The following is a 14,469-nucleotide window of genomic DNA, read 5'->3' as shown; positions in this document are numbered from 1 at the left end:
AGTTTCATTTGTGCAGTTCAATTCAAGCTCTGTTGGAAGGGTTTCCGTTGGTCTGGAAAATCAGGGAATTTAAGGTGACCTGGACAAGTCAAGGAAAAATGGTGAAGAAGCGCAAATTTTGAATCACGGCAATTGAGATCTATTTCCCGTCGTTTCAACATCGAAAAGTGTTGCAATTCCCGCTTTTGATGGTCTACACGTCATTAAACGGAAGACGATGGAGCAATTAGCAGAAGAAGCGGAGATAAATTTTGGTTTTGAGTGACAGTCGCTCAGATATTTTGGCATTCTTTCAAACTGAGCCGCGCCTCAAAAACTTGGCATACAAAACCAGAAATCTAACTTCCGAGGAGGTAAATGTTGAAAATTTGTGCAGCTTGCATCCGTCGAATCTTCAAAATTTAGCAGTCTGGCCCTAAATTTCTCAGGTCAGGCTGATTTTTTGGAAAGTGCCTCGCGAGTTGTGACCGGAACCTGCGCGTGCGCAGTCATGAACTTAAAATATATTTTACGTTTTTCTTGGTCTGCCGTTTAATCTTGAGAGTCCAGCGGGCTAATTATTGAAATTGGTGGACAAAGCTATAGACAATGAAAATTAAGGGATTACAGAGGAGTCCTAATGGTTAAAACGGGTGGGTTTTTCAAACCTGTCTCTGGTTCTGCTTAGCAGAATAAGTCTAATTATTTTGGCGGCACGCATTTTCCGCATAAAATCTGGGATTTTTGACATTCCCACACAGAAATCGTGATTGACGTTTCCGCACAAATATTTCCCTACCACATTCATCTGGTAACTTGTTTCTTGCCACCAAAAGATGAGCAACTAACATTGCTATACAAAAGTTTAGCGATCCTCGATGAACAATAGGTTCGTAAAATATTTCCCCCAATTCCTCTAAATTTTTTGCATGTGGTTAGAAAGGAACACGATTCAAATATCTCCGCAGTGGTGCCGAATCATGCTACAAATAGGATTTCGCTGACTGAGTTTGTGCCGGAATGTCACTCTAGGTTTTTGTGCGGATATGTCAGTCCTGGTTTTTGTGTGGAAATGCCAATCCAGGTTTTCGTGCGGAAATGTCATTCCAGGTTTTTGTGCGGATGTGTCAGTCCTGGTTTTTGTGTGGAAATTTCAATCCAGGATTTTGTGTGGAAATGCCAATCCAGGATTTTGTGTGGAAATGCCAATCCAGGTTCTCGTGTGGAAATGTCAAAATCGGAAATTTTGTGCGGAAACGTCAACCCACCATCATTCTAGGGGGGTTCTCGAAGCGCCTCGGGAGCGGGCAGAGGCCAGTATTGGATATTTCCTGTCTATTGTTGGTTTTTTTCTCCTAGTTTACGTATTCGAAGTCTCGGTCATCTCGGTGGGGGGCCATTGGGGCATAGATTCCTCGGGAGGGGGCAGCGACCCGCGGGCTCCCCGGTGACCCGGTGAGACGAAAATCCGTCACTCAGTCCCGGCCCCGGTGCAGCATGGAGACGTCCATCTCCCGAGACGAGGCGGTGTAATTGTAATTACCACTGCGAATCCCGTGTCCGTACTCCGTGTCCGTGCCGCGCGGGTTTAGTAACCGGTGCCGTAATCCAAGCGCCAGTGGTTTTTTTCGTACGGTGTTGCCGAATCGCACAGCGCTCCATCGCTAAAGTCTCTCGGAATGGGCACATCGCACGGAGGAGGTACACCCAATTGGCAACGCTTCCTCTGAACGGGTAAAATCGCACAAAATTCATGTTGAGCACTATACTGCCGTGCAAAGGAGGAACGCCGTATGAACATTCGAGAGTTGCCAAATTTCCCTTGATGAAACATGTATTTTTGACAACATTCATGCAATTTTCAGATTTTTTAGATTACATTGCCCACAAAATTGTCTGAAAATTTTGGGAAATAATGTTCACAATTTTCCCAGTAAATTCGGTTTTTATAGGAAGAAACTGGGCACATGAAGGTGGTGAAGGCTCATACGGCGGTCTTCCTTAAAAGATGGCAGAATAGCCGGCTGATTCTTGAAATTTGTAGACAAAGCGATAAACAACGAAGATGACGGGGAACGGAGCTATTCTTATGTTTGCAACGAGTGGTTGTTATAGACTAAGCAAGGGGAAAGTTATGGACTAACCATAGGGTACCTCGCGGTTGGCGTTAGTCTGTTATACTTCTTAAGGACACAGTCCTTTTGAAGCCCTCAGTAGGCCGATTATTGAAATTCAAAGACAATGCTCTAGACACAGAAGACAAAAGGAATATGGAGGAATCCTATTGGCGGAAGCAATGGACAAAAGAAATACGTCATAGACTAACTAATGGCAACACACAAGAGACCCTAATTAGTCTATCATTTTCTCCCTTAGTCTATAGGAACCACATCGATAGGATCGCTTTATGTTCCCAATGTCTTCTTTGTCTACAGTTTTGTCTATCAATTTCAATAATCATTTCAATAATCCTAATATAGTTTGACCGCGAAAAAGAGCCTTCAGTCAGTCGCCATTAATCATGTTTGCCTGAAGAGTGTTATAAAGAGGGAGGGGGGGGGGGGGTGATTATTGGAAACCTCACCTCAATAAACTAACAATCTAGCACAATGTTATTGATCTCTCTCATTCAGGATTTGAAGTATTTTACAAAATTTGCTCTCTGCTATATTTACTTCAAGGCAAGGGAAGGCAAAATCCAAATTCTATAAATCGATTGAAATCCTAAGTGAGAAATATTGACAAAGGTCTCCGACATCACTTGTATACAGGGTGATCCATAGGTCCCACCCTTATAACTGAAGAAGAAATTGAGGTAGAGACTTGAAATTGTGTGAGTGCTCGTAAGTCAAAGAAAACCTCCAACATTTTAAAGGAACCCTATAAAGAGGCAAAAACCTTCGGAGATTCAAGGGGTAGTACTAGACTTTTTGCTCACTCTCTATGTAAGTATTAAGATTCCTTATATCTCTTCTAAGGAAAACCTAATTACGGACGACTGAGAAAAACGTGGCAGCTTTGGTGGATAAATGTGGCAACGCTGTTTTTCTCCATTTAAATGTACGTAAAATAATCGATCCCGGGTGCAAAAGCCAGGTTCGATATTTTTCATGTATTTAAATTGATAAAAAAGCAGTATTTCCAAATTGTCACGATTTACTACCTAGTGAGTATGTGGTCTAGACATCCCTGACGTGCTGAACGTGATTTCTGTTTCCGATTTTGCATGTGTAAAGCATTTTCAGTCGAATGCATCTCCTAAGTGCTACTGAATAATTCGTTATTTTTATAGCAAATATGACAACTACGTCGTTGTGCTTGCGCGGTGCTTTGTGGAGTGGGTGAGGATCAGAGAAAGTGAGCCGGCAGGTTCTCACGGTGAGCGCGGATCGCAGTTGCCAGTTGGACTACATTTTGCAATTAAGAATTGCAATTTCAGGCTCCTTGTCAGTTTAAAAACAATGTATGTAATATTCGTTTCCCTATAAACCATGTGTTTTTACGAATGAACCGGAAATAGTAGTTCCTACTTGCAAAATGTAGGCCAGTTGACGGAGAAATATTGTCCAGTTCCCATAAAATTCTGTTTGAAATTCGTAGACTTTTTCGAGGTAATGGCAACGTGTTGGAGACATATCACTCAAAGAATGGCAAACATTCAAGCATGTGCGGGGTAATTTCATGCACATTTGTCAGACATGTGGCAAAGAAACATCCCCGCCTTACAACTCACGATATGGAGACATAATACTCTTGAGATTGTGAATGTCGCATTGAATGAAAGTCTCAATGAAAGTTTGGCGCCATCGTTCGGCGGTACCCAACGTAAAATCGTAATACCGAAGCTCAAACAGACTGCGCGTGCTATAGCGTCAATAAACACTGGAATGACGTGCGCACATATGTATGTATCAGAGCATAACAGAAGTTTTCAGTTTCTAACTTTTGGAAGCTACGCCCAAGTCAATTTAGTTTTTATATGCTCAAACTATCGTAGTCTCTCTAGTTAGAGGATGTCGAAAAAAAATTTCAGGAACAATCAATTAAGGACACTAACTTTTTAACCTCTCAATAGCCTGTTTGAAAAAAATGACAGGCAGTCTGCAGTTTAGTTAGGTTTTGGTTGTGGTTCAACAAGTTAATGGACTCTGGCCGGCGTCTTTTTCCTTTAAATCTGAAAATTTTTTGGGATTTTTCTGGTTCACATTTGCTTGCCTCACTTCGAAACGTTTTTTTTTTTAGTATTTTGATACGGTTAAGCCGGGCAATTCAAAATTAAAACGTTAATACAGGGCCGGATTTACCTACTTGCTGCCCATGGGCCGCCTGTATTTTGCCTTCTCATTCGTTTTGAAACATCGATACAAACCATCACGTGAACGTGCCGGAGGAAGACACATTTTTTTGTGAAAGCCCTGTCAACACTAGCAAAAGTTCACGGAACTTGGCGCGAAAATTAAGGTCCATAAACCTATCTCTGTGTTGACGAGGCCTTTCATGTATAAGAAAATAACGAAAAATTATGAAAGAATAAACATGAATGTGCTTTAATGATTTTAATTCCCACCACCGCGCCAACCGCACTGTGTTTGGCGCAATGCGTGAAGTATTCATGCAGTCTTGTAGGCGCTATGCATTTCTCGCCGACCGCGACTGACCGCACTGTTTTTGACGCAATGCGTGAAGTATCCATGGAGTCTTGTAGGCGCTAATGTGTGTTTCATGCTGACTGGCGCACCGAGGGCTTCTCCTTTCCATCGCAAGTCCTCGTCATCATTGCTCTTTGCGCCGCGCCTCTCCAGGCCAAATCGCGTGTTTGGTTTCTCTCTCAACGAGACTAATGAAAGGCGCTGTCTCGTGTATCACCGAAAGACGAACAAATTAGAAATTACTACACTTCAAGCCGCAGGAAATGAGAGATTTTTCCGCCTTTTCTCGTTTGTAATTTTTTTTCTGAATCAGATTTTTTCTTGCTATACATACATTTGAAAAAATTACAGCATTTGCCGCCATGGCATGGGCCGCAGCTCATGGGGCCACCCCCTAAATCCGGCCCTACGTTAATATCTTAACTAGTTAAGAAACATGTACCAGAATGCTTAAATTCGTACCTTGTCCAGTGGTCTATTGGACTGCATTTTGCAATTTGGAACCACAGTTAATTTCTGGCGCAATCTAGCAAAAACGCATGCACCATTGGTTTCCCCTAGCGCATAAGTGTTTTTACGAATAAGCCAGAAATTGTAGTTCCCGATTGCGAAATTGCAATTCAATTAAAGCGCATGGCGAAAATTCTCTGACAGGAATTTCCTCTATGATTTCAGGAAGATGCGTGAGCCGAGGCGGATAGTTGCTGCGTTTGCTGCCTGGTCGGGCCCGCTCGGGCGGTTTTCCTGAGGAGAATGCTGCCCCTGCTCAAGAAAGCCATCGAGAAGGAACGCAAAGCTTCGCCGGGTCGCGCCTGGCGCTACTCGTACTCGCCGGTGGCCCAGTCGGAAGCCCCCGCGGCCCCCCTCCTCCCCCCCGCAAGCCCCCCCGCCCGAGCCACAAGCAGAGGCCCAGCGGCCACGAAGGATCAACAACTTTCGCGTATCCACCATGGACGATCGCAAGGTGAGTCCAGCTCATTTTTGTACTTTCTCCTCTCTCTCTCCGACTGCGACTGCGCGGCTCTTGTCTGCCTCGCTGCTCTTCCGTTGTCGTCCTTCAAATCCCTCTCGCTTTCTTCGTCGACGTTCTTCAGGTGCCCTTGCGCAATCCGCCGACTCACCGTCAACTCTTCCGTCCAACGTCAGACTTGGACCTGCCTCTGTTACCTCAGGGTTGCCGCAGTCAGGGGAAACTAGAGTCCCTTTACACCGAGAGTTAGGACAATGCGAATCCATTTCTGATTGGTTACCGTATTATAGGCCTCCGCAGTGTCACACACGGGAATGAAGATTACATTTTCACCAATTGCAAAGATTATAATCTGGAATGGACCGAAGAATTATGGGTTCGGCGAGGAACAAACGGAATTAGAGAAGGGACGGAGAACGGAATCTGAGAATGTTCCGATCAAAGATTACGAAAAACTGCTAATTTATGTAATCTTTATTCCCGTTTGTGACTCCATGAGGGGGGTGTCTTAACTCTCAGTATAAAAGGATTCTAGGTCAAGTCAGCTTTATCTGCTCTGTAGAATGGGTTTGACGTGTCGGACAACAAACTTTGCGTGACAACCACGTCGTATTATGTCGTTTTAACCATCTGGCATATCTTCAACTGTCAGGGAATTTCACGAAACGTGTCAGGAAATTTTAAAAAGTCAGGGAAAACGACGAAAACGCCAGGAAAAACGCCCTTTGCGTGTGGGTCTGGGCTTTTGATTATGATGCATGTTAACATATAACAAATTCATGTTTTATACGAAGGTAAATAAATAAATACAACTTAAATACGCCCTATCTTGTGTCGGAGGCCAGAATCTGCTCAGGTGTCGGAGGGTTAATCTACAAAATTGAAGAGGTTATTCCAGAGGTCATCATACAATTTTATTCGTAGCGTGGGCGGTTCGAAAAGTGGTGGAACACGTTAGTGGTGGAAACTTCAGGAATTCTATTTCTAAATTTGAATCAGTGAGAACGCAAACACACCAACTCGGAAAAATGAAAATAATCAAGACGCACACAAAACTGCATAGTAGGTGAAGAAGTTAGTCCAAGAAAAAGTTTTTTGGTGCCGAAGGACAAGCACTTAAGGACACTTCAAAGGTCCAAGCTGGAATAGATGCCTCGATTATGCCTTTATGAAAATTGACTATCTTTAATGAAAATTGAGCATTTCCGAGCTACAGAGTTGGTGTGTTTTTGTTCTCACTGATTCATTTCTGTCATACAGTGCGTCCGCGCTAATAAAGAAGGTCGTTTATAAATTTGAATTTTGCCATGAGATTTCTGTATCCTCATTCCCCCAAGACAAGTATTTCTTTCCAGACAATTTTATCCGATCAACTTATACGTACGATAAATACATTTCTTTGAAAATTTCAAGTAGACATTTCGTTCAAGAGCAAGGAGAATCCCCAGAAGAGAAAAATATTCTTAAGTTTTCTAGAAAATTCCTCGCTCTATCAGCTGAAATTCGGAAAATTACAAATAATGATAAGACCCTTCATTAAGCACGGCAGAGTTGAGTCTCCATCATGCGCCCTGATCCGGATTAGATGCGAAGTACGGTTTTTTATGAAAGAGAGACCGACGTGAAAACGCGTTTTTTCAGGACTTACGTTTGGCCAGTAAGTCTGGAGATCAGCACGACATTAACCCCTTCTGTCACACGGATAAAAAATCAAAGAAAATGAGTAGAAAGGATCAATAAAATTCAAATTTTTAGCCTTGGTTACCCATTTTTTGCACTTTTTGTCCTCGTCACTTTTCGGGCTATATCATCGTTGTTATTGCGTTCCCTCTATTTGTATATCGCTGCTGATTGTCTGTAAGCGAGCAATTTAGCTCTATAACGAAAGTAATCTTCCTTCAACCTAAATTGGACGCATTTGACTCAAAATAAACTACATCCGTTGGGACATAAGCCTTGCCAAGCATGCATTCTTATGGATCTTAGGGATTATGTCAGAATGGATATGGTTCCTTTTAATATAAAGACGTTCAATTCAATGTGCTTCCTAATTTCTTGTTTTTTTTTTTTGTTTGTTTTTTTTTTAAACACTGAGGACAAGTGAATTTTCTGCGTGCGAAACTAGAAAAAGCTGTTTTCCATATTATTATATCGCTTCAATGAAAGTAACGTGTTACATAATATCTCAGAAAGCTATTTCGCGACTTACAATTACTTCCTGCCATTTGCTGGTTTATCCTCAGAAGAACTCTTTCCACACCACCTTAGAGAACCCCTTTTCAAAATTAAGATTTAACCGTTACCAAAACACATATGACTTCAATTAATGTTTGTTTTGGTGACGGCTAACTCATCAATTTGAACTGGGAAAAACCGACGAGAAAACTTGATTCTTATCAATGGAACTCTTTCCACACCACCTTAGAGAAACCCTCGTTAAGATAATCAGTTGGCCATCACCAAAAAACAATTTATGTTAGTCAAAACTCATGACATCACTGTGTTTTGGCGATAGCCATCAGATTATTTTTACCAGGGAAAGACCGACTTTTATAAACACTTAATTTCTCAGGAGGTAAGTTCAGTGGCGCGTTGCTAGTGTATTTTCTTCGGAAAATACACTATTTCTTTTTTTATAGTGGTTGCTTCCCCCGTAGGCCTACCAATCCACTTCATGACTAATTACGGAAAAAACAGAGAGGGATGAAGGAGTTTTACGTATCCTCCCACCCGTACAAATGGACCATCTTTTTTTTTTTTTTTTTCGCCAGAAGGGCCGAGGGTTTCTTTTACCGCCCTCTAACTTGCACCATACCGGGTCCTGGTTATGGATTCAGCCGTCATAGGAAAGCGATGGCCGCCGGCCGACTGAACGAAGTGCAAGCACCACTGCATCCTTCGAACCAAAGCTACGGTATCGTACGCCCCCTGTTATAAATTTACGAGGCGTTAGAATATTTAAAATTCCTAGACCCACTCTCTGTTAGGGGAGGGGAGACAAAGAAAAAGAATGAAAAGAAAAAGAGCGAGCCCTACTGGCACGCTTCAAAAGACAAAGAAAAAAAGAAAAAAGTAACATAATTGAAATTATGTTACTACGCGGGAGGGGTTGGGGGACTCTACTTTAAAACGCGAATCTACAAGTAATTACTGGTTTCTTTGCCCTTTGTCTTTTAGAAAGCAAAAAAAAAAAAAAGTTAGTAGAAAAAGAGGAGGAACCAACACCGGGAAGTGCGTTAAATCGCTAAAAGACAAAGAGAAAAGAAACCTCAAAAAATAAAAAAGAACAAAAAATTAGAACTACCATGCGATAAGCAACACATAACACACACGAGCAACATGTAACGTTTATAAGCAACACGTAACATATAAAAGCAACCTATAGCACACAAACAACACGTAACACGCAAGGAACATGTAACACACAAGCAACACGCAACACACACAAGCAACACGCATCACACACAAGCAACACGCAACACACAACACACACAAGCAACCCGCAACACACATACGCAACACGCATCAGTAGAAACATATAACACATAGATAACAAATATAACACATAAAAAACATATAACACATAAATAACATATAACACATAAAAGACATATAACACATAAAAAACATATAACACATAAATAACTTATAACACATAAATAACATATAACACATATAAAACATATAACACACATGCAACACATAATACCTTTACCAACGAGTCCTGGCCAGGGACTGCCCGATCCACCCCCTGGTGCCTATATTTATAACGTACGGCGTGGTGCAAACATAGCCCGGGAGCATTTTCAGCTGTGACGTCACGTTGGCTATCACCGTAAACCAATCAAATGCGTTGAAAAAAAAAACATCGAAGTGAAAATAAAGCACCGAGGTTGGGAGCCTATCACGATTGAGTTTGCTCTTGGAGGTCTTAGAGCCTGAAAGGGCAGCCAACTTTTCTCCACGAAATATTCGAAACCGAATTGTAGTTGTTGCCAACCTTTACTTGACCCATTGAAGTGAAACCAGAGTACACCTAGGTTCGAAGACTTTCATAGGTAAAATCGTTATTTGGAGGCCGTGTAGGGCTTGAAAGGGCTGCCAACCTCCCCACATGAAAAATTCAGTCGTTGCCAACCTATAAATTCGAAGGGAAGATCCATCATAGTACCAAACCTAGTCAAGGAAAAATCCCTAGTTTTCGGAAAAAGAAGAAAAAAAACTAGTAAATCCATCCATGCTCCATGACGACTTAAACGTCATCAGACGTTTGTCATTTTAACTGACCAACCCCAGCATCGTTTTTTTGGGTGACGTTATTCTAAATTCCAGGGTTTGTGGTCACACCATCAATATTTTCCTCATTATCTCAAGGTCCTGTAGTCATTATGCAAAATATTGCGTGGGCCACCAAAAATTGACGGAAATGGTGTATAATGTGACGTCAATGTCGGTTAATCCACCGCGTGACCTTGAGACATCGACCGAAATATTGTTAATGTGACCACAGCATATTTTGATCAGCATATCTGAAGGAATTTGGAACTAGAATACCTCCACTGCAGCAATGCATTGTGGGGGAATACTTGTAAGACCCTCGTACACGGTCAAATTGCGAACAAACTGAAAAGTCCCCGATGACCCGAAATCACATCACTGGCCAGTGAAATGTGATAGATGACATCTGAATTTGTTCGTATTGTAATCGTGTGATGATAAAACCAAGAGTTCCTCATGAATTTCAAGACGGACAATTGGACGTATTTATGCCAAACTCAACTATGTGCATTATAACGTGAGCCCTGCTATGCATACATTCTCATGGGTCTCAAGGCTCATGCCTAAATGCACATAGCTCCGTTTGGCAGAAATACGTCCAATTGTTTCTCCTTGCCCGAAAAGGTCGGTGGCCGTAGAGCTTCACTTGGACTTGGAGCAACCATGATAACTCCCAGGAGATCAAATTGCATACTCAACGAGATGAAGGAGCTTAGAATGGTTGCGATGAGTTGAAGTTGAAGTAAGGTCGCCTTACGGCTTGTCCCTTTGACCTTGGTCGGAAATCCTCTATAATCTCTATACATTATTTGCGGCTAGACACAGGCTCGGACTGGCCAGAGCCGCTAGGCCACGATCGCGGCCGGGGCCCTCGTCCTCGGAGGCCCCCGGGGCCCCCGAGGACGATATAATATTCGACCTAAAACGTAATTTTTAGAGCACTTAAGTTTTATTTTAGGTACGTCAAAAAATTTCACTGAAATAACACGTAACAGTTGAGGCGCCCGACTCGAGGGCCCCAGTCGTCGAAAACTAATTAACTCTTAGATTACAGAGTCTTAACATTAATAAAAACAATTCTGGGGCCCTCTTTCCCGGGACCCCCGAGGAAGAGGGGCCCACAATTCTCTTTCTTTGCCGTCCTCCTCGGGGCCCCAGAGGGTGAGGGCCCCAGAATTGTTCTTATTAATTTTAAGACTCTGTAATCTAAGGGTTAATTAGTTTTCGACGACTGGGGCCCCCGAGTTGGGCGTCTCCACTGTTACGAGTTAATCAAGTGAAATTTTTTGACGTAAAATAAAACTTACGTGCTCTCAAAATTACGTTTTAGGTCGAATATTGTATCAATCCAAACCTCTAATAGTTGACAATTTTACAAGCGTCCGGGAGGATAAAATTGCATTCTCGGGATATAAAGGATCCAAAAATTTTCCGGGGGGCGGCCGCCGCCCCCCCGGACCTCCTCTCCTTACTGGGGGGTCTCTCCCCCCCCCCCCTCTGGGAGCCGTCGCCGCGGCCTAACTTTTTTCACGCCAGTCCGAGCCTGGGCATATCTTCAATTGTCAGGGAATTTTATCGAAACGTATCAGAGAATGTCAAAGAATTCTCTTTTCTAAATTCTTTGGCAATCCCTCACCTCTTTGAGTTCACGCCAAATGCAACAGTCAGTCCTTCCTCTTCTTTCGCACTCTAAAAGTGCGACAATTATTTCGCTTGTTCTTTAATACTGCTCAAAGTGGATCTTCTGCTTTTGCACAATGAAATATGGGCACAATCCATAGATTTAAGATTTTAACCACTTGGCAGATTATGTTGGAAAAATCTAAATTTCTGTCTATAGGTCAATCATGAAGGAATGTTCTTGCCAAATTTAGTCTTCCAGAATCTTAAAATAAAGTCAAAAGCACTGTTTCTATTTTACAACAAATTGCAATGTACCGATATCGATGGCTCATTGAAAACGGTACTCTTGACATGGTTTTAAACTTTTTGAAGATGATATCAAACATGAACATTCTTTGATGATTGATCTGAAAACTGAATGTAGATTTTCTTAAAATAATACACCGCATGGCTAAAATCTAATGATTTAAACTGAACTGAAACTCTGACTCCGGCTCCGACGGAGCAATCATTTTCAGTTAAATTCGTTTATTACTGAAGAAAATATGGCAACGTCTGAAGCTTCATACGGCGTTTTCCCATAGCGCGCGAGAATAGGCTGGAGGATTCCTCCGGTAAAAGCAAAGAGCGGAGGGATTTTAAGAGTCCCCTAATGCTTGTCAGCAAAAACGTAGATCCTCCGACATAAGGACGTATATCAATTTCTAGGCGACCCCTGTTTTACGCATAAATCCATTATTCTCGGAGCTCACACAGAAATCGAAATTCGCCCCTACGTCAAAGGAGCGACGACAAGGTCGTCAGGTTGTGCGATAAAATGTGGATGTTATACGTGGTTTTAGGGAGGAGAAAAGGTGATTTATCAGCACCATATGTCAGCAAAAACGAGACGGGGGGGGGGGGGGGGGGTTCGGATCCAGGTACGAAGTTAATTTAGCGACTCAACTTCTGCCATGCCGTAATGCTTGGATTCATTCCGAAGCGGAGCATGGTTATCTGATTAACTTGATCACAAGCTCCAAGGAAGATAGATTCCGCCCTTGATAGAGAAACCCCCTCCCCCTCCCCCTCCGCCCTCTGGCTTCGATCTTTTCGGTTTTCCTCCCTAACCCCCCCCCCCCACACTCAGATCCAAGGCCTATCGCTGATTTACCCGCCCCCACCCCCTCTTCATAGTCAGTCATCACATCTCGTCTGTTTTTCTCCGGAAAAGCGACCTCTCTGAACTTAATTTTACTCATATGGCTCAGTGGAGTTTCTGCTCCTCTCCTGATCTCAGACGTGGAGTCTTTCCAGCCTACCCTATCGAAATTTTTGCGACATGTTGGTCCTGGCGCCTACAAACCTCTAGCGATACTTCAAGCATTGCGCAATACGTGAAGTATCCCTTTAGGTTTGAAGGCGCCAGTACAGTCGCTTTGAACAAAAAGAAATGTTTTAAAAAAATATTTATGAAGACGCACCTGTTTTTCCGAAGGAAGTGCGTAAGTGAGAATCTCTAAAATGGTAACTTTTGATGTTCTTCGATAATTTGTTGTAAAATGTAAAACTTACTTGGATCATTGAAAAATTGTATGGGGTGTTCTACGAGAGGCAAAAGATACCAATATTCGAGCCTCTACAAACGCATTTTGCCTACCCCGTTAAATGAAGGCGAATGAGCCCGTCAAAATGTTTCCACGTGGTGACAGACCATCGTTTGATCATGTCAACGGAAGGCCAAAGATACGAATATGCGAAGCTCTACGAAGGTGTTTTGCCTACCCCGTTAAATGAAGGCAAATCAGTCCGTCAGAACGTGTCTCATCTAATTAATGAGCATTGTTGAAGAGGTCGACAAAGTAAGAAGGTACCACTATTTGAAGTTCCACACTCGCATTGTGTCTACCCTGTTAAATGAAGGAGAGTCAATGAGTCAAAGGAATTTGATTATGTAAGAGCCCATCGGAATGGACAGTCGATCAAATGAAAATGATGATAGATGGCAATTCTCCCTTCTCCTGGCGCATGAGTCTCAGCGTCTACTTCCTTTCTTTTTTTTCCCTTGCCGATCGAGGGTTGAGTAGATCATCAGCCAGCGAAAATCGAGAAAAATTAAGGCAGAAAAGAACCAGAGGAATTTTTTTAAAAAAAATTATTTTCCTCTTCAATTGTGAGTTCTCACTTATTGTGGCATCGAGCTCCTCCGCTAGCCCAATTAGAAATTTTTAATAAATAATTTATCATGTCGTGCAAAAGTTAGGAAATCTTCTCAAAATTGGACGTTAAAAGAACAGATGTGGGGTTGCGTGCTACAACTGCTACATGGTACCTTTTAGCATAAGTACGTCCGATTAGTCAAGGAAAATCTTGGAAATATAGAGAATTTCGCTTCGAAATCTCCAAAATCACTCAATTATAGCTAAGTCTCGTTCCCGGCCCGCGGGTGGATTATCGGAATTGATCGACGAAACGATTGACAAAGGAGACTAAAGGAAAATGAAGCGATCCTATTGGTTGAAACGGGTGCGGGTGGTTGCTATGCCACAGACAAAGAGGAACAATTCTGGACTAACTGAGAGGGTCGGTCCCTCGTGCTTCGTGGGTTGTCCTTAGTGAGTCCAGTACTTGGCATCTTAGTCTCTAACAACCGCCCGCGCGTCCACCAATGAGATTCCTCCATTTCCTATTTCTCTCCTTTGTCTACCGCTTTGTCTACCAATTTCAATAAACAACCCACTGAAAGTTGGATTTTAGTCACGAGTGCAGAAATACTTTATCTCTCAAGTGGGCTTTGAGAGACTTCAATGACCCTGAATTTTAAGAGTTCACGATCGTGACGGTGCAAGTGGTGTCATAAAAATCTCAGTTCTGCGCCGTGCTTTGCGATAACTCGATCGATTTACCGCGTAAACCGTTGGTGAAGGATCGATTACTATCGGGGTGCTCCCAACCAACACCTCAAAAATCAATTCTTAACCATTCTTAAAA

The 14,469-nt window shown here is 42.5% G+C and overlaps 1 protein-coding gene across 1 annotated transcript in view; it reads left to right on the top strand.

Moving 5' to 3' along the window:
* The first annotated feature begins 5,444 nt into the window (after positions 1-5,444).
* ome (dipeptidyl peptidase 4 omega) overlaps positions 5,445-14,469 on the top strand; it is a 100,769-nt gene continuing 91,744 nt past the window's right edge. Inside the window, exon 1 of the mRNA XM_019049204.2 lies at positions 5,445-5,592. Within this exon, the coding sequence (XP_018904749.2) occupies positions 5,578-5,592 (15 nt within the window). The 5' untranslated portion in view covers positions 5,445-5,577. The remainder of the gene's footprint in view (positions 5,593-14,469) is intronic.

This window comes from Bemisia tabaci, chromosome 5 (genome assembly GCF_918797505.1).
Source record: "Bemisia tabaci chromosome 5, PGI_BMITA_v3".
Taxonomy (NCBI): Eukaryota; Metazoa; Arthropoda; class Insecta; order Hemiptera; family Aleyrodidae; genus Bemisia; species Bemisia tabaci.
The sequence above is the reverse complement of the archived record's forward strand: the minus strand, read 5'-3'. Positions and strand labels throughout refer to the sequence as shown.